This window comes from Pogona vitticeps, chromosome 3 (assembly GCF_051106095.1).
Source record: "Pogona vitticeps strain Pit_001003342236 chromosome 3, PviZW2.1, whole genome shotgun sequence".
NCBI lineage: Eukaryota > Metazoa > Chordata > Lepidosauria > Squamata > Agamidae > Pogona > Pogona vitticeps.
In genome coordinates this window covers 109,456,402-109,477,748 of record NC_135785.1, presented here as the reverse complement: position 1 = coordinate 109,477,748, position 21,347 = coordinate 109,456,402, and the positions used below count along the sequence as shown (strand labels likewise).

The following is a 21,347-nucleotide window of genomic DNA, read 5'->3' as shown; positions in this document are numbered from 1 at the left end:
CAATATACAGCTTTCTTTGCTATCATTAAGTGCTTTTTCCACATATAGCAGCTGTAATGCTTACAAATCATATTACATCACCACTAGCTATAGTGATGTTCTGCTGATTTTTATCAAGAATGAGTGACATCAAGCTAGAGATTGGAAAAGAAAAAAAGTAAAGTTAATTGGTAGAACTTCTTACTTTTTGTGGGAGGGGGAGCTTGTAGCAAAACGGCAGGTTACTCACCTGTAATTGTAGTACTTCGAGTGGACCTCTGTGAATCTTACTGTGGGTGATCCATGCCTGCACAGAGCCTCTTCAAAATATTCTAGAGCTTCTGCGGTAGCAAAAAAACCCATTAGAATAGACCCCTCCCCCTCAGTATAAGTACCTTGGCGCCAGGACTCTCCCTTCAGTTGTGTCAACCATCGCAAGGAGAAAAATATTGCATGGTGTGACAGAGGGGAGGTCGGGTGGGATCTGTGAATCACAGAGGTCCACTCGAGGAACTACAATTACAGGTGAGTAACCTGCTGTTCTTCTTTGAGGCCTCTGTGAATCACACCCTGGGTGACTAGCAAGCTGTCTTATTCGGAGCCAGGGTGTCACACCAAGGCAGGAGCCAAAACAGCACATCCGAATGCTGCATCAGACTTCTGTCGAACATCTAGTCTATAATGTCGGATGAAGGTAGATGGTTGTGCCCACATAGCTGAGGCGCAGATGTCTGGGAGAGGCACACCATGTAGGAATGAGGGTGAATAGCTTGAGGGACCAGCTGTTGAACAAGTTGTATGCAAGCCGAATAGTAGAGGCAACCCAGCAAGAGATCATCTGGGAGGTGATTTGTAGGCCTTTGTTAGGAAGTTGATGAGGCATCGGGAACGTCAAAAGGGTTGTGTTCATGACAAATAAAAGGAGAGGGTCCTCCTGACGTCCAAAGTATGATGAAGTCATTCATGGGTTGTGGATGGTGATGGAAAGAAAGATGGGAGGACCAGTGGTTGAGAGAGATGAAACTGAGACACTACTTTAGGGAGGAAGGACACATTGAGGGACAGTTTTACTTTATCAGGATAGAATTGTATATAAGGATAATCGTGGCGTAAAGCTGCAAGGTTGCTTGCTCAGCGAGCTGAAGTAATTACAACAAGAAAGGCCGTTTTGAAGGAAAGTAGACAGAGATCTGCTGAGGCTAGTGGTTCGAACGGAGGTTTAGTAAGTTGTTGAAAGACTAAGGTCATTGTGGAGAGGGCAGGTGAACATCTGGGTAAGCATGTGACAATCCCTTAAGAAAGCGCTTGAGTGTAGGATGTTTAAAAAATCAAGCCATTGGAGAGGTTGGTGGTTGGTATGAGATGATTGCTGAGAGACAGACTGTAATAGAGAGAGAGAAAGACCATAAGATTTAAGCTGGAGCAAATATCGGAGAACCGTGGAGAGAGACGGGTTGACGGCAGGAAGGGAAAGAGCTGTACTAAAAGACTCATTCCCCCCCCCCATTTATACAGGTAAGCTTTCCTAGTGGAGGGCTTCTTTGCTTGATGGAGAACATCCATCAAGGAGGGAGAATCCTCCATGCTGCCAAGTGCAGAGCAGGTAAGTCAGGATGAAGAATCCGGGAGCTGATTTGCGTGAGGAGGTGTGGTAGGTGGGGGAGGTGATAGACGTCAGAAGACAGGTGATGCAGCACTGGGAACTAGGGCAGTCTCGGCCACCCACAAGCAATGAGGATGGCGTTGGGTTTGTCCTGTTGTATTTGGACCATTACCTTGTGGAGGAGCAGGAATGGTGGGAAGAGGTATGTGAGGGTCTTGGGCCAGTGGCCAACAAACATGCCTCCTTGGGAGTGTTTGCCAATCCCGGTGCAGGAGCAATAGCGCTTGCATTTCCGATTCTTGCGGGAGGCAAAAAGGTCTACAGTCGGTTTCCCCCATCTTTTGAACAGGTGGAAGAAAATTCTTTGATCTAATTCCCACTCGTGGGGTTGTGAGTTTGTGTGGCTGAGAGAGTCAGCTAGGTTGTTGTCCTGGCCTGCGATGTGCAGAGCTGTGAGACATATGTGGTGTGAGAGGCACCATTCCCATAGGTTGACCGCCAAATAGAGGAGGCTTGGGGAGTGTGTGCCTCCTTGTCTGAGAATATAGTACATGGCTGTGGTGTTATTGGTGGCAATTTGGACCACCTTGCCAGCTAGAACGTTTCTGAATGCTTTGCATGCCTTTATTACCACTAATAGTTCTAACTCGTTGATGTGAAGTGAATCTTCTCTTCGGGACCAATTGGTGTGTATTTTGAGAGAGCCGCAATGTGCTCCCCAGCTGGTAAGGCTGGCATCGGTTGTGACTTGTATTTGAGGACGTGGTTGCTGGAAAAGGCATTCCATAGAGATTTGGGATGAAGCGCCACCATTGGAGTTGTGATGCGAGTTCAGGAGTAACTCTTAAAAGAGTTTTGGGAGGTTCTGTCAGTGGGTCGCAAAGTGAGAGAAACCACGATTGTAGAGACCTCATCTTCAGGCGTATGTGTTATACAACTGAGGTCATGGAGGCCATGGTGCCTAGTACACATTGGACGAGGATGGCAGGAACCAAGGTGTGAGGGATGAAACCTTGGAGGAGGGAAATGAAGTTTTGTTGTTTGTCGAAAGGGAGGAATGCACGAGCTTGGGTGGAGCCTATGGAAGCCCCGATATAATGAACAATCCTTCTAGGAATCATTTTGGATTTTTGCATGTTGAGACCGAGATAGCGAAGGAGGGATAAGGTGAAAAGAGTGTCTCGGTGAGCTTCATGGCAGGAATGAGCTACAAGGAGCCAGCCTTCTATTTATGGGAAGACAAGGATCTTTTGAAGTCTGAGAAAAGCAGCCACTGGGGCCATGCATGCGGTGAAGACTCTGGGAGCTGCTGCCAGTCCGAAAGGAAGTATTTTGAATTGGTAGGCTTGGGGCTCGAGTTGGAATCAAACAAACTGTGTTGTGGGAGGGGTGGATGGAGATATGGAAGTATGCATCTTGTAGATCTATAACTGTAAACCAGTCATTTTTTCTGAAAAGAGGTAGAAGGGATTACCATATGGAATTTTGTGGTGGTGACATATTGATTGAGTTCTCTGAGGTCTAGAATAAGTCGTAAATCTCCGTCTTTTTTGGGGACGGTGAAATAACGAGAGAAAAAACCATTATTGTTTTGTTGTATAGGTTTTATTGCATCCATGATGATTAAATTTTTTATTTCTTCTTGTAGAGTTTGGGACAGTGGAGTGACGATGTGATGCGATGGAGGGAGTTGGTGGAAATGGATGTGGTATCCATTTTGGACAATGGAAAGAACCTAGGTGTCAGTGGTGATGGACTGCCAAGCAGGTGTTTCCAGAGGAAAGGTGGTTGATTTGTGATCTCGGTCAGGAAAACATCAACATGATGTTTGGGTTTGCAGTCATTGCTCCTTTGGATAGGTTGCTGGTGAGGTTTTTGTTTGTATTGTTGTTGCTTAAAATACAGCGTGTAGAGGTTCTGATGTTGGGATTCATGTTGGAACCTCTGGTAGGAATTGTAAGGTTGCCTCCATTGATTGCATTGGAGGCGCTGTTGATAAGTGGGATAGATGCCCCATCTTTTGGCAGCGGAACATTTCTTCTTAATGTTTTCTAAGATGTCATCAGTTTCAGCATTAAAAAGACGGGTGCCATCAAGAGGGGGGTTTTCAATACGTGCTTGGGCATCTTCCGTGAGGCCGGCTGTTCTTAGCCAGGAGAAACGTCTGAGTTGACAGAGATAGCCATGGATTTAGCCGTGGCGTCTACCATGTGTTTGGCAGAGAATATTTGCTGTTTGACGACAGAGAGACCCTCCTGTTGGAAGATTTGTGCTAATACTTTCTTGTCTTCTGTTAAAGAGTCAAGAAAAGTGGCCATGTTATCCCAAAGAAAGCATTGACATTCCCCCATAGCTCCTTGGTAGTTAGCTACCCTCATAGTAAAAGCCACTGATGAGTAAAGCCACCTGCACATAGAATCGATTCTTTGACTGTCTTTGTTAGGTGGGATAAGGGAATGTCGATGTCGAGATCGCGATTGTGAGGCCTCAACAAATTTTGAATTTGGGGCCGGCTGTTTCTGGAGAAAAAGTGCTCCAGGGTCGTGTATCTGACAGAGATTGATTCTTTTAGAGACTGAATGAGAGGAGGCTGGTTTAGTCCAAGATCGCTGAGCAGTGCTAAGAGATGGCAGCATGGAAATATGGACTGGGGTAGTTGTGTACTTGGAAACAGGATCATAAACATGATCCGCCAATTTGGTTGTGGGGCGATAGATTTGAAGATCCAATGACTTAGCCATGCGGATCATGAGTTGAGTGTAAGTTTAGAAATCCTCTGCTGGGGATGGAGAATCTACATCTGCGAGGTCAGAATCTGGCGTTGTGAGAAGCACAGATGGTGTTTGTGGTCAAGAACCATGTTCTGAGACCTTGGGATTGAGCCTAGAGTCAATAGAATGTCAATCGACCTTGGTGTCGAGAGGATGTAGATCATAGTAATGTTGATGGTGGTCTGCCAGTGAAGAGTGTGGCATGTCCATGGACATTTGTTGACATCAAGAGTTGTCAACTGGTATCGATGTTGAAGGTGCATCCATGGACGGAGGTAAACCAGATGGTATCTTGGTGTCGAAGTCTGCGTCTCGATATTGTCAGACTTCATGTCTAGATTGGTGTCATTGTTGAAGGCTAGCAACCTAGAAAGATCTAAGTGGGGTATCCATGGACCAGGATGGATATCGAGGGTCGTCAATATCAGAACCAGTGTCTCTATGGTGTCGAAAAGGCGGCTGAGGCCAATTCGGTGGACGCAGAGGTAGGTCTGTAGAGTAAATAGAGTCTGGGGATGCCGAGCGAGAGGAGTGATTTCCATAATTTTGAGCTGGAAAATATGTAGTCACAGGGGCTGTGAATGCTTCGCGGGTGGAAGCATGTTTCTCGACTGCCCTGATTTTCGCTGGTGGTTGATGAAGAGTCATATGATGGCTGTGTGCCTCTGAGTGATAACGCCTCTTTGACACGGAAGGTTGTCAAGATGGAAGTTTCTGATGCAATGCTAATACAGGACCGGAGGAGTAAACCGTTCAAGCATCCGCAGCTGGCAGGTTAGAGAAGCACTGATCGGGACAAATGTCTACCTGATGAGCGTGCTGTGCGTGGGATTGATCAACATACACTTGTGGAATTGCCTCATATGCTGGATGTGCCTGATAGTGCACCGGTGGCCGTGGAGGACGGCCCAATGGCATAGAATAGGGCACTGTATCCGGCTGAGGCTCAGGTTCCTCTTTCTTTGGGGAGGCATCAGTGGACGGATTAGGAGGAGAGAAAAAATGCTGGGGACTATTAGGCAAGGAATTAAGATGGTCTACTCACTCGTCCCATGTCGGTGACTTAGAAACAGGTTGATGAGATGGGAGTCCTTCATCATCACAGGGTGAACCTACAGAAATTAAATCGCTGGGTTCGGAAACCTGCTATGGAGGGACTGCCGGAATCTTTGATTTGGTTCGTTTATATTATTTCAGTTGCGGGGGACTGGGAATCGGATCAGGAGGAAGCTTTTGCTTTTCAGAAGGCTTTGATGTCGATGTTTTCGATGCTGTTTAGATCTGTGCGTCTTAGAAGTTTTCGAAGAATTGGAAGGCGCATCAGAATAAGATGGAGTAGTGGAGAAATGATGTTTCAATCATTCTGCAATGGCTTTTTCCATGGCTTTCGCTTGTGAGGTAGTTTTACACATAGTTTGAGCCATAGGTTTTGCGGTTGCAAAGACTGTTCCCAAAGGCGGAGTTTGAGTCGAGATAGGCGAGAACGGAGGACTCCTCGTTTGAAGTTTTTACAATGAGGGCACGAGGAGCTTTGATGCGCCTTGCCTAAACAAAAAAGGCACTTTGCGTGACCATCCAAAAGTGGGATCTTGTTATCGCAAATCACGCAGTGCTTGAATGGGCATGACCCCAAAGCGGCTATGAAAATAAGAAAAAGAAAAACTGGAATGGGGGGGTTTGTGATGGCCATAGGCACGAAGAACAAAAAACTAAAAACAGTATATGTATCTTTGAATAATAATAAAGACAAAAAGATTTATAAGTTCAGCAGTAAAAAGAACTTGTTTCACTTTCAGACTCACAGAAGATAGCCGTAAGAGAATCTTCAATGTGGCAGTTGAAAGAAACTGAAAGGAGATTCTTGGCACCAAGGTACTTATACCGAGGGGGAGGGATCTATTCTAATGTGTGTGTTTTTGCTGCCGCAGAAGCTCTAGAATATTCCGAAGAGGCTCTGTGCAGGCGCAGATCACCCACAGTGTGATTCACAGAGGCCACGAAGAAGAACTAAATAATGTTGGATAATAGAATCATATAACTGAAAGAGACCTATAAGGCCATTGGGTCTAACCTTAAATGCCTCCTGCTTTGGAGTGCTCACCACCTCCTGAGACAGCCAGTTCGATTGTCGTACTCCTCTAACGGTTAGGACTTCTTCCTCATATTCAGCTGAAATCTGGGTTCCTCTAACTTGAACTCATTATTACATGTCCTTCACTCTGGAATGATTAAGAACAGATCCTGCCCTTCTTTTGTATAGTTATCAAGTATTTGAAAAGTGCTATCATATCTCCCGTTGATCTTCTTTTCTCAAGGTGAAATATGCCCAGTTCTTTCAGGCTTTGCTTGTAGGGCTTCATTTCCAATCCCCCGATCATCCTTGTTGTCCTTCTCTGAACTTGCTCCAGTTTGTTGGCATCCTTGTAAAAATGCAGTGCCCAGAACTGTTCACAGTGCTCAAGATTAAGCTTAACCAATGTTGAATAGAGGAGAACTAATACCTCATGGGATCTAGAGAGTATACTTCTGTTAATGCAGCCTAAATTAGCATTTGCCTTTTTTGCAGCTGCTTTGCACTGTTAGCCTGGGATCTACAACAATTTAAAGATCCTTCTTGCTTGTAGTATTAGTGAGACAAATAGCCCCTATCTTGCAACTATGCATTCTCCCCTACTCCCATGCAGAACTTTGTACTTATCCCTGCTAAATTTCATTCTGTTGTTTTCAGCCCAGTGTCTAAGCTTAGATCTTTAAATTTTTTTGTTTCTCTCTTCCAGGGTATTAGCTATACCACCTAATTTTGTGTCATCTGTAAATCTGGTGCACTCTCCTCATTAAATTCATTCATAAAAATGTTTAAGAGCACCAGACCCAGGACTGAGTCTTGTGGTAGACCACTTGTTAACTCTTCTCTGTTTGAGAAGCAGCCATTGATAGCCATTTTCTGAGTGTGATTTTGTAACTGTGTATTCACCTGATAGTTGTTCTATCTAGCCCAAATGTACTCAGATTGCTAATCAGAATATCATGGGGCACTTTGCCAAAAGCATTGGTGCAGTCAAAATAGCATCCCTTGCTAACCTCAGATCATCCTCAGCTTTTGCCTTCCTAATGCCATCCTTGTGATTCTTTGCTACTTGTCTGTACTCTTCCTTTGCAGCCTCGGTTTAAAGCCCTCCTGATGACGTTTTTCATGCTGTGGCCAAACACATTCTTCCCAGTCCTTGTAAAGTGCATCCCATTGCTTGCCAGCAGACTATCTACAGTACTCAGAAGAGGAATAGAAAGAAGTGTAGCTTGTGGTCCCAAATCCCTTATGTCAGCACCACCTGCATAGCCAGTCATTCATTCATGCAGAATTTTTTCCTATCCCTTTCTATTCCTCTTCCGAGTACAGTGGTGCCTCGCTTAACGGTGATAATCCGTTCCAGGAAAATCGCCGTTATGCAAAAACATCGTAAAGCAAAATAAAAAGCTAATTGAAACACATCAAAAACCTTTCAATGTGTTCCAATGGGCTTAAAACTCACCATCCAGCAAAGATCCTCCATACGGCGGCCATTTTCACTGCCTGTATAGCGAGGAATCCGTCCCTAAACACAGCGGGGAGCCATTTTATTTACCCGGTGTCCATTTTGAAATCGCCGATCAGCTGTTGAAAAATCATTGTTTTGCGAAGAATTGGTTCCCGAAGCAGGGAACTGATAATTGCAAAGCGAAATTCCCTCATTTAGACCATTGTTTTGTGATCGCAATTGCGACTACAAAAAGATCATCGTAAAGCGGGGCAATCAGAAAGCGAGGCACCACTGTACTGTAGAATGGACAAGAAGACTATCTGGGCCTCAAAGTCCTTGCACTTCCTTTTCAGAGCTACTTATCCCTGCTAAATTTCTTTGTGTTGTCTGATGTGATTTCTTCAGAGTTCCTCTTAGCTGTGTCATTTGTTCCCACATGGATAAGAAGAGATATGCATCCATGGTTTGTATGAGCAATGGTAATCCTTCCATTACATCCCTAATCTGTCCTCCAGGGAGACAGCAAATTTGGCGGGTCCATAGATCGTCCCGACATATTTCAGTTTCAGTCCCATGCAGTAGGGAGTCTCCTACTACAACTACTCTTCTCTTCTTCTTTTTGTAGGGTGTGGGTTAATTGACTCTGGTTGGCTGAGCTTCAGCCTCTTTCATGTCCTCCCACATAGTCTCCTGTATGTCTTCCTCTGCATGCTGTCTGCTAGACTCCTCTTCCAAGAATCTGAAATCTGATTCACAGTTCCACTGGTGAAGAGTGTCTTCTCTTTTTTTGGGTTCGTAATTGTGACTCGTTTCCCTGGTGCTTCCTCCACTATGTCTGTTCCCTCCTCAGCTTTCTCCTGCTCTGCTTTGTCTTGCTGTTCTTCCACCTCCAATGCCTCCTTCAGTTGCTGCTCAAGAGTTTCGTCTATACAGTCTTCATCTTCTCTTACAGCCTTAAATGTGGCTACTCACAACTCCAGTTTTTCAGGTAAATTATATACTCAAACTGTACAAATTTGGAGGGTTTTTTTAAAAGATATTTGCTGCCTCCACCCCACATCTAACTAAATGCAAACAAGACATTCACTAAACACTGAGTCACCACACACAGCTCAGTGCCCACTTCAGCTTGGTGACCCAGGCAAGTGCCCACCTTGCCAGCCTTTGGATGTAAGTTACAACCAGAGCCTTAGAATTTTTAAAAACTATAAATCCTAAGCTTTAGTGAGTTGTAGTCCAAAAAAGTTAATTTTCCCAAGTTTTGGGAAGAAGTCACAATTATGAGTAGAGAACCAAAAGTGCCGAAGTAACATTTGTCATCTGAAGGTACATTCTAACCAATGTGAGGTGCATATTGGCATTTCACATTGATTGAATGTGTAAATTGGGGAGTGGCAAGAGAAATATTCTGAGCCTCACATGTGAAAACAGTAAAAAAATTATACAGAAGTTTGTCTGAAAGCTTCATTTGATGCCCAGGCTGTTTCTGTCTTTGGTGGCTGGAACGAAAACAGATAATATTTCTGGAACTCTGCAGAAGAATTGTATTACTCAAAGACATTTGGGTGTGGAGAGATCCATCTGGGGCTTTATGGGGGTGGGGGTGAATTCATTCTAGTTGCAAGACTGAACAAAATTCTAAACTCCCCCCCCACCCCGTCCCTACACAGGAGGATGGCATTCAGCAAAGCAAAGCAGCCACCAGCTGGCTGAGTCTGTGTCCAGTTCTACAGCTGTCATCACAGAAACATCCTGGGAGAAAGCCAAAAACACAGAGACCAACCAGGAAGCAGGCACAGACATTGACACTTGTCCTCGAGAGAGAGTGGCTGGAAGAGGACGATGGGAAAGCAGAGGGAATGACCATTCAGGGGTTGGCATCTGGGCGATGAGGCTGCCAAGAGTGCCAAGGAAATGGATATGCTTGCCAGCTCTGCTGTGGGCCTGCTGTGATGTCAAACGAAAAGGAGAATGAACAACTAGCTGGACAAAAGACAGCAGCCTTCTGTAAATGGGACACCTTGCTTTTGCTAGAGCTCCATCACCATGCAATTGGGGGAAAATCAAATAAAATCTAGCAAGCTACCATAGGAGGGGGAAAGTATTTTAAAGGGCAACATGGAAACTTCCTGCATCTGTGTGAGCGGTAGGCTCTGTCGACTCTGAGGCTGCAATTGTGTGCATACTAAGTTCATTTGGAAGCAATCAAATGTTCAAGTTAACGTGCACAGGGTAAAACCTATAGGGCAAATCTACTAAAATGTCAGGTGCCAAACCACAACTGTTTGAGCACACTGCACCTGCTGCATACCTGTTAGAATTATGCCTCAAAAAAGATTGACATATAGCTTTAGAAATAGCCAGGAACTGAAGGGGAAATACCAGTGCTTGGAAAACTACTGGCCATGCTGGCAGGAGGACTTGAGGAGTAACAAATTGCCAAAAAAGCAACTTTCTCATGCTCTGGAAAGTACTGAAATATATGCAGAATACTTTAAATTTGTTTTTGTTTTTTCCTTGTTTTTTCCTTGGTTTGCCAGGTTCAGGATGTTTGCTATCCCATGATGGTATGATGAAACAATTTGCATCAGCAGCTGATTTCCGGAAGATGGGGGAATGCAACTTACAATTCCAAGCCTCCATCACAGTATCATTTTTTTTTTTAAAAAATCAAGCTGGAGGAAGATGTAATTTTGGCATTTTGTTTCAAATGCAAAAATGGTCAAGGCCAGCCCTGGTTATGTGGTGTTCATAATGTCTTTAGATTATGGGTAAAAACTTTGACACCTATTACATCTTACTCAGATCCTCAGAGTCCAAACGTCTAAGCCAGGGGATGGGAGAGCAATAAAGGTAAGATTAGAAGATTTGGGGAAATGGGATGATCTCAAGTGAGTCTATGTCCCCAAGCAGGATTGGGAAGTGGAGAACTCGAATCTAGCATTATTTATTTCTTTACTTATTATAAACAATGATTACTGGTGCTTGAGCAATTTGTTCAGAGTACTTAAGCTGACCATGTAAACATCAGACGATTGTCACAGGCATCTGATTCTAGAGGGTTGCTTGTGGTTATACTGTGAGTCCCTATAGAGGTATATGACACCTGGACTAATTTGCTTCTCTGGTGGGGTACAGCAGCGGTCCCCAACCTTGGGGCTCCAGATGTTCTTGGACTTCAACTCCCAGAAATCCTGGCTAGCAGAGGCTGTGGTGAAGGCTTCTGGGAGCTGCAGTCCAAGGACATATGAAGGCCCAAGGCTGGGGACCACTGGGGTAGAGGATACTATTCCATCATCAGTGCTGAAAAAAATATCTTGGGCTCATCCTGCTGATATTGATACAAAAATACTTTTAAAACTCAATGGCCAAAATCCTGTTATGCAGTAAAGCAAAAGCCATAACATTTAGCAGCGTGTTGCCATAAATTAAGAAATCTCCACTGACTTTGATTACAGTTGTTGCTACTAGGATTTAGGCTTCCTGGTTGTCTTTGTTACCAACAGTCAGCACGAGGAAGCTTGCTATATTATTTTCAAATTGTCAGTGGGGAATCACCAATGCTCAGTCCAGTTACTTTTTGGAACCCATCTCATTGTATCTCCCACCTGATATGACCAGCAGAAGATTCTGAGAGTTATAGTCCAGAAAGAGTAACTCTTCTAAGCTGCAGAAATACACATATTCCCTTTATATAGAAAAAATGTACAAGAAGAATGAAGAAAAGCTATTTTAAATTTAATTTGTATAGCTAAAATTTAAGATAGGTTGACAGAATTTGTAACACTACCACAAACAGTGCTCCAGGCTCACACCACTGGATAGACCCCTCCCTTTCCCAGAAACTCATCTGAGAAGGATCAGAGGAACAATTCAAGAAGAATGAGAAGGGCTATGTTTTCCCCGTCCGTATTTCAGTCCACACATGAGCATTCCTCAAGCAGACCTATATTTTTGGCAGGCTTACAGGCACTACACACTGAGTGGTGGTGCTTGTTTGATTTGTGTTGCTATGGTTGCTAGAGTCACTCCTCCCCTCCCCTCTCCCCCCCAAGACAACTGCTGTCAAAATGCATTGCATTTGAGCTTGGCAAGCTTCTAAGCTATCCTGAGAATTTGGCCCCTCCCACTGCAATAGCTTAACTCTCCCCCTATATTAAAATCTAAAAACGGTGACTCTGAAAGCGACCTGTGTAAATGAGAAAGGAAAAGTTGCCAAGGCACATGTCTGTTTCCCCGCTGAGTAAAGATATGCAAGGTGAAGAGAACAGCTCTGCCCCCCAAGCCCAAGCATATGTTTAATCCTGCAAACAAGCCATTAATCAAAATGTCTGGCTTCACCTAATGCCTAGAAACCTTTCTGTGAACCCCAATAATTGTGGAGAATTACCCTGGGAATTTCTTTCACTCAGCGGCTTCTGTCCTCATGGTCAGCAAGGGAGCAGAGACTGTGCTTTGGAAGGGATCCTGGGTTTCTGGCAGGGTGTCATCAGTTGCTAGTCCCACTGCCTCCAGTCTCATTTGCAATGGATCAGTTTTCATGTTGACCTAGTTTGAATTAATCTGAAGGCTTCATCAGAGCACTGAAATATTTTTTTTATTTCTGCTTTGCTCCTCCAGCTGACCTTTTTCATGCCGCCACTACATACCTTTTCCCAAAGCTGTTTCTTTGAATTAAGAACCTCTTTCAGCCTCCCATTTTCATCCTCCTTATACAGTTCTCTAGAATCTCAAGAGGCTATTCACTTCCTTGTTTGGCTTGAACAACTGCAATTCTGAGGAAAGCTGGGGGAGCTTGGACAAGTTACTTTGCTGAGTGATCCCCCAGCCAGCATGATCATTACAGTGAAATCTCTGGGCAGATTCTAGAACAATCTTGAAAAAAGCACCCTTTTGTGAGACCCTGGACTACTGTAATATGATTAAAAAGGAGAGCTTTTGAGTCCTCGTCAAACTGAGTATCACAGAGCTTGGCAGGGAAAACAGACATGTCTGAAAATCACCCTGTCGAAGCCACAGTATCGTCATCAAATTGAAGTTCCAAAATGGAGATGCAAAGCTGGAGAATCAGTGTGGGGTCTCATAATATGAGGTTTTTATCTCAGGGAATGTGAAATTCAATCAAAGATGGGCATGAACTGCAGATTCAACAGTACATGCCAGTTCGTTTTTTCGTCAAACAGGTGTTCAGTGCCTCCCAGCCCCATCTCCTCAGGTGGGCGTGCGCTAAGAAGCAGCACTCTGGCTTCCCTGCCTCACCTCCTCTGGGCATTGCCTTTGAGTGTGTGCCCACCAGAGGTGGCAGGACTGGGAAGCACCGAACAGCTGTTCGGTTGACAAAGAAACCGACACAAACTGCTGAACTGCCCATCTCTGATCTCAACTCACGTTGACTTCACTTCCTCCTGTGTATATATTTTGCTGTTCAAAGGAGGTTTGAAACAGGCTTACTTGCTTGTGAGGATAGACATTAATGTGGCACTTGATACATTCTTGTCCCATGTTGGCCCAGGAGTTTCCACTCATCCACTTTCTTTTGCACTTTGGGCATTTATATTCACCAAAGCAGCGCTTCTTCCCCTGGTACGGTGTAAGGCCTTCTCCTTTTGGACGTGCCTAAAATGTGAAGAGAGAGAGAGAAAGAGAGAGAGAGAGAGAGAAACCCACAAGTGATCAGAAGAGGGCACAGGAATAAATTGCAGTTATTTCCACCAAACTGATCACTGGTCAACTTTTTCCTTCTATGGTGAAAGGTATTAATTTCAATTCAAATATTTAAATGGCAGTAACTCTTTCTATTCACTGATATACATTGGGTTTCTTATGTGCCACCAAATTACATCTCACTTACAGTAACCCATCAAAGATTTTTCAAGGTAAGTGAGGTATTTAAAGTAGTTTTACCAGTTTCACACCCACCAACCCACAATGAGTCTTGATGGGTGGGCAGGGATTTGAACTGAGGTCCCCTGACTTTTAGTCCATCAATATATCCACTACACCACACTGGGTATCTCTAGTTAGGCATCACCCTATATATATATAAGCCAATGAACCTTTTGCATAATTGTATGCAAATATGTGCCCCTTCTTAGCCCTTTTTTTTGAGTGACCCATTTTTTTCCCTATAATGTGTATATGGCCACTCTACCAGTGCAATTAATTTGGTAAGCACTGGGGTTCATATGAACAATGGCTAGCTCTAGACTGTTTAGGGCTTCACTTGATGTATAGATAACTAACCCCATGTTAGTACAAGTTCGCAGTTCATATGACAAAGGAGCATCTGCATGCAGTTTATAGATACTAACTGGCTCACAGGAGCTAAGCAATTCTGATGTTGTACTTAGCTTCCTGTGCAGTGGCCCCTTTCTTATAGCTGTGGCCCCTTATACACTTCTACTCTACTTTCACATGTAATAGTAATGTGTAGTCACTACACAGGGGAAATATTGGTTCTCATAGGAATGCTTGATGCCAGAAACAGACATTAGAGATGTCCCATGACTGGAAGAAGGATGTTCTTAGTTAATGTGAGAATTTGAGTGTCACCGTGTCTGCGTCTTTCACATCCAGGACTATGCAAATTAGCTTGCTTTATTTGATGATTAGCCTTTGTGACTTAACCAAGGGATTTTGTGGAAGGCTAAGTTTCACAAACATAGAACGATTGTTTCAGTCACCTCTCTGCAAAGTTAATGTTCTTTCACTTCTAATAATGGGCTGTCTCTAATGTCCGTTTCTGGCCTGAGGTCCATATGGTTCCTGTTTTGGGTTGTCATTCTATTATCCAAGTTCTGGAAACAGTGAATCACAGCCTTTGCAGAGATGCCTGTGGCATGGACCATTACGTTGTTGTCTTCTAAGGTTTCTTAACATTCCTTAACGATCTTAGCATTTATTAACTGTTTACAACATTTTACATAGCAAAGAATAAGCATGCATGATGAAATACACATTTTAGCAATATGAATAGTTCAGCTGTTTATTTAAAAATATTTTTGCCCCACCTTTAAATGGACCCAAGGTGACTTATATCATTAAAAGACAACATTTAAAAGCTAAAAAGGGTATGAGCACAAATATTAAAAAAAGAATCAGAGAAATGCCATACTAAAAATGGTAAATTTCAATTTATTTTTAAAAATTGAACAATCCTTCCATTCATACTGGAGATGTTTACTCTCCCGTGAGAAGGGTACAGACAGCTTTTTGGATCACTGGGTTACTTGTAAGGTTTGCCTTATTTATCTGCATATAAAGCTTGGCCAGTTTACCTACGAGTAAGGAGGCAGTAGCAATAGCAACAAAAGAAAGCTGCAGCAGGGCAATCTCAGTGGTGTGAAGGTTGGGAAGACAGACAGAAGATAACCTTCCCCCTTTTCCTGACTTTCTTCTTAGCTAAGGCTGTGCTGAGGTTGCCCTGCCTTGTGGGGCCAGAGCCCATGGCAGGGAGGAAGCAGTGGTGGCAACAATGGCAGGCTCTAAAAGCCTGAGCTGGCATTCCAAAGATAGGCACTTTATTCCTCAGGAGGATGTGTGTGTGTGTGTGTTTGTGGCTGAGGAAAGCCAGTCTTCAATCCAGATGGTTTTCCCCGTGCTTTTATTTACTTTCTACACATCTCCTGCCCCCCAAGCTACCTTTAAACCGTCTTCCTTTTTCCTGTAGCCATCATTCAGTGGGCCATGGTGACTCCCCCCCCCCAAATAACATAAGTGACATAGCGAAACAGCAGTGCATCTGCCTAGCATGGTACACTTAATAATGCTAATGTATCTCATTTATTTAGAATAGTCCTTAGAATAGTCCTGCATCAGTAGGGAAATATTTTGAAAAATAAAACAGTAGAGAAAATTAAAATAGAGGGGGGCTATCAAATATTAAGTTAAGGGTGCCAATAATTTTGGCCAGTGCATTTTTGGGTTTCTGTGTGGGACTGTATCAGATTTGACTTTTCTTCTCTTTTTTTGTGTTGTTCCAATGCAAACCAAAGAACTGAACACGTGAGTACCAAAAATTTGCAACTGCAACAATTTTCTGAGAGAAGGGTTGCATCTGACAGAATTGCAAGGGTGCCAATATTTTTTGGCCACTGAAGAGTTTCCAGGATCGGCAGTTGGTGCAGCATGTAGCAAGTAGGCTTCTCATTGGCATGTGATATTGAGATGTTATGACCTTGCAGAAAGATGTGCAATGTCTGTCTGATAGCTTCCAAGCCCAGTTCAATGCGTTGGTTTTATCCCTTAAAGCAGCGAGCAGTTCACTGCATGGCAGTCTAAGTCTATATCACTACGAACATACTCAGCCATTAAGATCCTCAGGGAGGCCCTGTTAAGTACACCCATGCTCACTGGCAGTCCAAGCTCTCCCACCACTCTCATGAAGTGGAAGGAGAAGCACCACCACTACCCTTGCTCTTGGCTGCTCCTCAGTCCCTGACACCCCTGCAGCCCATGCTCCCCAACAATACATCAAGGGAACACTTACAGACGGAGGGGGAAGGAAGAAGAGGATAAGAGTGGCAGCGACAGCCAAAGTGAGTTATTTTGAATTGCCGCCGGCTGCCTGATCACCTTTCGAATATAGCCACACAGCTATATCGCCAAAGGACGGAGTCTTAAAGTCCAAGGCATTGTGGGACAGAACCTCTCACAATGTCATGTCTCCTGAAGGCCTAGGCCTTTGACCAACAGCTCAGACACGCTCCACTGTGCTAATGCTCCTATCACTGATGCCCTCTTCTTCCTCACTTTCCCTCCACTGCAAGTGTTCAGCACTGCAGCAGCAGAGTCATGGGGTGGCAGGGGATTAGGTGGCAATGAGGGAGTGGCAGCAGACCACCTCCTTCCAGCTAATGGCCGGTCCATCCTTGCCAACACCTAGGAAGGTCTAGTCAAAAAGCCCATAGATTTTTCTGATGCTGCTCCTGAAGTCCAGAATGCTCTGTTTGCCAAGATGTGGCCAATTTCTATTCTCACTGCTCTTAGGAATGGGGTAGATATATACTGTATGCTTTTAAACTGGCTTTTAGTTCTTTGATTTGTATTGTTCTTAATTTAATTATCTTGTCTTTGACTAAGCTGCTTTTAATTGCTTGGTGGCTGAATCTGTTTTCCACTTGCTGTAGATGGAAAGTGAGATGGAAATAGCATAAATATAATATAAGAGAATAAATAAACAATAAAAAATTTGTAGTGGTGAAGTAGCATATACAGTCAAGTGAAAAAGAAAGTACACCCTCTTTGAATTCTGTGGTTTTATGTACCACAACATAATAAAAACAAGACCTGGAGCTGACTGTGGTTCTGATCATCAGCTTCTTATAGCAAAACTCAAGCTTAAACTGAAGAAAGTAGGAAAAATCACTGGGCTAGTCAGGTATAATCTAAACCAAATCCCTTATGAATACACAGTGGAAGTGAAGAACAGATTTAAGGAATTCGATTTGGTGGACAGAGTGCCTGAAGAACTATGGCTGGAGGCTCATTATATTGTACAAGAGGCAGCAACAAAAAACATCCCAAAGAAAAGGAAATGCAAGAAGGCCAAGTGGCTGTCCAACAAGGCCCTACAAATAGCAGAGAAGAGAAGGGAAACAAAATGCAAGGGAGATAGGGAAAGTTACAGAAAATGGAATGCAGACTTCCAAAGAATACAAGGAGAGACAAGAGGGCCTTTTTAAATGAACAGTGCAAGGAAATAGAGGAAAATAATAGAAAGGGAAAACCCAGAGATCTGTTCAAGAAAATTGGAGCTATTAAAGGAACATTTTATGCAAAGATGGACATGATAAAGGACAAAAATGGGAGGGACCTCACAGAAGCAGAAGACATCAAGAAGAGGTGGCAAGAATAAATAGAGGAATTATACCACAAAGATTTGGATGTCCTGGACAACCCAGATAGGGTGGTTGCTTATCTTGAGCCAAACATTCTGGAGAGTGAAGTCAAGTGGGCCTTAGAAAGCATGGCTAACAACAAGGCCAATGGAGGAGTTGGCATTCCAGTTGAACTAGTTAAGATCTTAAAAGATGACGCCGTTAAGGTGCTCCACTCAATATGCCCGCAAGTTTGGAAAACTCAGCAGTGGCCAGAGGATTGGAAAAGATCAGTCTATATCCCAATCCCAAACAAGGGCAGTGTCAAGGAATACTCCAACTACCGTACAACTGCACTCATTTCACACGCTAGCAAGGTTATACTCAAAATCCTACAAGGTAGGCTTCAGCAGTATGTGGACTGAGAAGTCTCAGAAGTACAAGCTGGATTTTGAAGGGGCAGAGGAACTAGAGACCTAATTGCTAACATGCGCTGGATTATGGAGAAAGCCAGAGAGTTCCAGAAAAACATCTACTTCTGCTTCATGGACTACGCAAAAGCCTTTGACTGTGTGGATCCCAACAAACTATGGCAAGTTCTTAAAGAAATGGGACTGCCTGACCACCTTATCTGTCTCCTGAGAAATCTATATGTGGGACAGGAAGCAACAGTTAGAACTGGATATGGAACAAATGATCGGTTCAAAATTGGGAAAGGAGGATGACAAGGCTGTATATTGTCTCCCGGTTTATTTAACTTATATGCAGAATACATCATGCGAAAGGCAGGACTGTAGGAATCCCAAACCAGAATTAAGACTGCTGGAAGAAATATCAACAACCTCCGATATGCAGATGATACCACTCTGATGACAGAAAGTGAGGAGGAATTAAAGAAGCTCTTAATGAGGGTGAAAGATGAGAGTGCCAATAATGGTTTGAAGCTCAACATAAAAAAAAAAAAAACTAAGATCATGGCCACTGGTCCCATCACCTCCTGGCAAATAGAAGGGAAAGATATGGAGGCAGTGACAGATTTTACTTTCTTGGGCTCCATAATCACTGCAGATGGGGACAGCAGCCACGAAATTAAAAGACACCTGCTTCTTGGGAGGAAAGCGATGACAGCATCTTAAAAAGCAGAGACATCGCCGTGCTGACAAACGTCTGCATAGTCAAAGCTATGTTTTTTCCAGTAGCGATGCATGGAAGTGAGAGCTGGACCTTAAGGAAGGCTGACCACCAAAGAATTGATGCTTTTGAATTGTGGTGCTGGAGGAGACTCTTGAGTCCCCTGGACTGCAAAGTGAACAAACCGATCCATTTTGAAAGAAATCAACCCTGAGTGCTCACTGGAAGGACAGATCCTGAAGCTGAGGCTCCAATACTTTGGCCATCTCAGGAGAAGAGAAGACTCCCTGGAAAAGCCCCTGATGTTGGGAAAGTGTGAAGGCAATAGAAGGGGACGACAGAGGACGAGATGGTTGGACAGTGCCACAGAAGCTACCAACATGAATATGACCCAACTCCGGGAGGCAATGGAAGACAGGAGGGCCTGGCGTGCTCTGGTCCATAGGGTCATGAAGAGTCAGACACGACTTAACGATTAAACAACAAGAACAATGAAAATTGGATTAAATGTTTTTATTAAATGTATAATTGAAATAAAACAGATTGAAATAAGACAAAGACACATCTTGCTGGTACCCTGGTGATCCTGTCAGTCATTTTCTAAAGCAGCTGTATCTTTCTTTGATTACAAAGGAAGATGTGAACAGCACAATGGCCATTAAAACCACATTTGCATTCAGTTTCTGAAGAAAAGGTTATGGCGAACAATCAAATTTCTGTGGCATTGTTTAAGTCAAGATGCTCGAATTAAAGAAAACGAGAAAACAAAAGAGCTGTGTGTGCTCTTTTAGCATCTTTCACTAAAACCATACTTACTTTTCCCTTTTTGTCATGAGCCAGGGAAATGACCTCTTAGTTTAAAGAGAACTTTTAGACAACCTATCAATCAATAAGTCTTGTTTACATATGATTGGATATTTAGATGTGGCTGGAAAGGGGTTGTTTATACTGTAACTAGAGTGACCAGGAAAAGCCTGCCAACCCAGAAGAAATGAAGATGAGCTTTAGAAAAGCCAAAAGTTACTGACCAACTAGAAAATAAAAGCACAAACTTCAGACACTTCCTTCCTGAGAGCAAATCACCACATCCTTTACCACACCTACAGCTGTCTGCCTTCATTAAATGTGGAATTGAGAGCTTATCTCCCTTCCTCTTGCCACTCTCACCTTTTTCAAGAATTTACTCATCTTTGTCCTCCAAATCACACACAAGTAAAAGCAGAAATGAATCTTTGTGCAGTATAGCGCTTGCAGGTTTCTTGCCACTCTGCTGTTGTTGCTTATCTTCTCTCCACTGCTGAGTTATAGTTTTGTTTCTTGCCAGCCAGTCCCTGCCTTCCCGTTTCATCTGTCTGTTGCAAGTTTTCCTTTCTATTAGGGTGCTGCAAGTCTCTCTCTCTCTCTCTCTCTCTCTCTCTCTGCCACTAATCTGGAATCCTAACAGGACTTTCAAGGTGAGATAATTACGGAGTACTTTTACCAGTTCCAAACCCTGAGTGAGTTTCCATGGCTGAGTGGGGATTAGAACCCAGGCCTACTGAGTTCCCATCCATTACTCTGTCCAGTACATCACACTGGGTATCCCAGAATGGTGAACTACATGTACACACCAGGTATAAATGCATATTTAACCCAAACGGCAAAGAGCTGCTCGGCTAATATATATAGGAGAATGCTAGGGTTCATGAGGTGGTGCAAGATAGAAATTAAGAAAGGTTGTCACACTGTCATGGTGAGAGGAGATGGGCAGCTATGAAGGAACTAGAGAAGATCCCCAAATGATGCAATGGCCACATTTGTGTTCCTTAGTGTAATAAATTGCACTAGATTAGGCCCATTGAATAAATGGGATTTTAGTGAGTCAATTCTATTAATTGATATAGACCTACTCTAACCTACTCTCAATATGTCTGTCTGTCTGTCTGTCTCTCTCTCTGTCTGTCTATCTGTCTATATGATCTATCTACGTATGTAAAAGATGGATAATGAAGTAAGCTGATCGAAAGGAAAAAAATAATCTGAAATGTGGAGTTGGAGAACAGCTTAAAAATATAATAGACTGCAAAGAAGAAGATTGTAGATTATTCTAGATCAAGCCTAAACTCTCACTCAAAGCTAACATTATTAAACTAGGGCTATCCTACTTTGGACATTTAATGAGAAGACAAGACTCAGTAGAAAAGACAATAATGCTAGGAGAAGCAGAAGGTAGTAGGGAAAAAGGAAGGCCAGGTATGAAATGAATTAGATCAGGAAGTTTTCAAGACACAAGAGACCTTTTGGAGCCCATTAGTTCTTAGGAAAGTCAGAAACACCACTCCTGCCATTGTTCCTGTATTAAAACCGCCACTATCTACATTCCTGATGTGGTAGTGTTAAAGAATAACAACACTACAACTGGTTTACTGGTCATGTTTGCTTCACACACAGAAGCAGTGCTCTATGTCCAGTTTTATATTTGAAATTCACTTAAATAATAACATCATAGCATGACCACCACAAAATGGAGTTTTCTGCTTTTGCCCTG

General features: G+C 43.3%; 1 protein-coding gene across 1 annotated transcript in view; it reads right to left on the bottom strand.

Moving 5' to 3' along the window:
- Positions 1-21,347, bottom strand: part of ZCCHC24 (zinc finger CCHC-type containing 24) — a 172,056-nt gene that overhangs the window by 11,624 nt on the left and 139,085 nt on the right. The window contains exon 3 of the mRNA XM_020802541.3: positions 13,323-13,487. Coding sequence (XP_020658200.1) covers positions 13,323-13,487 — 165 coding nt within the window. The remainder of the gene's footprint in view (positions 1-13,322; positions 13,488-21,347) is intronic.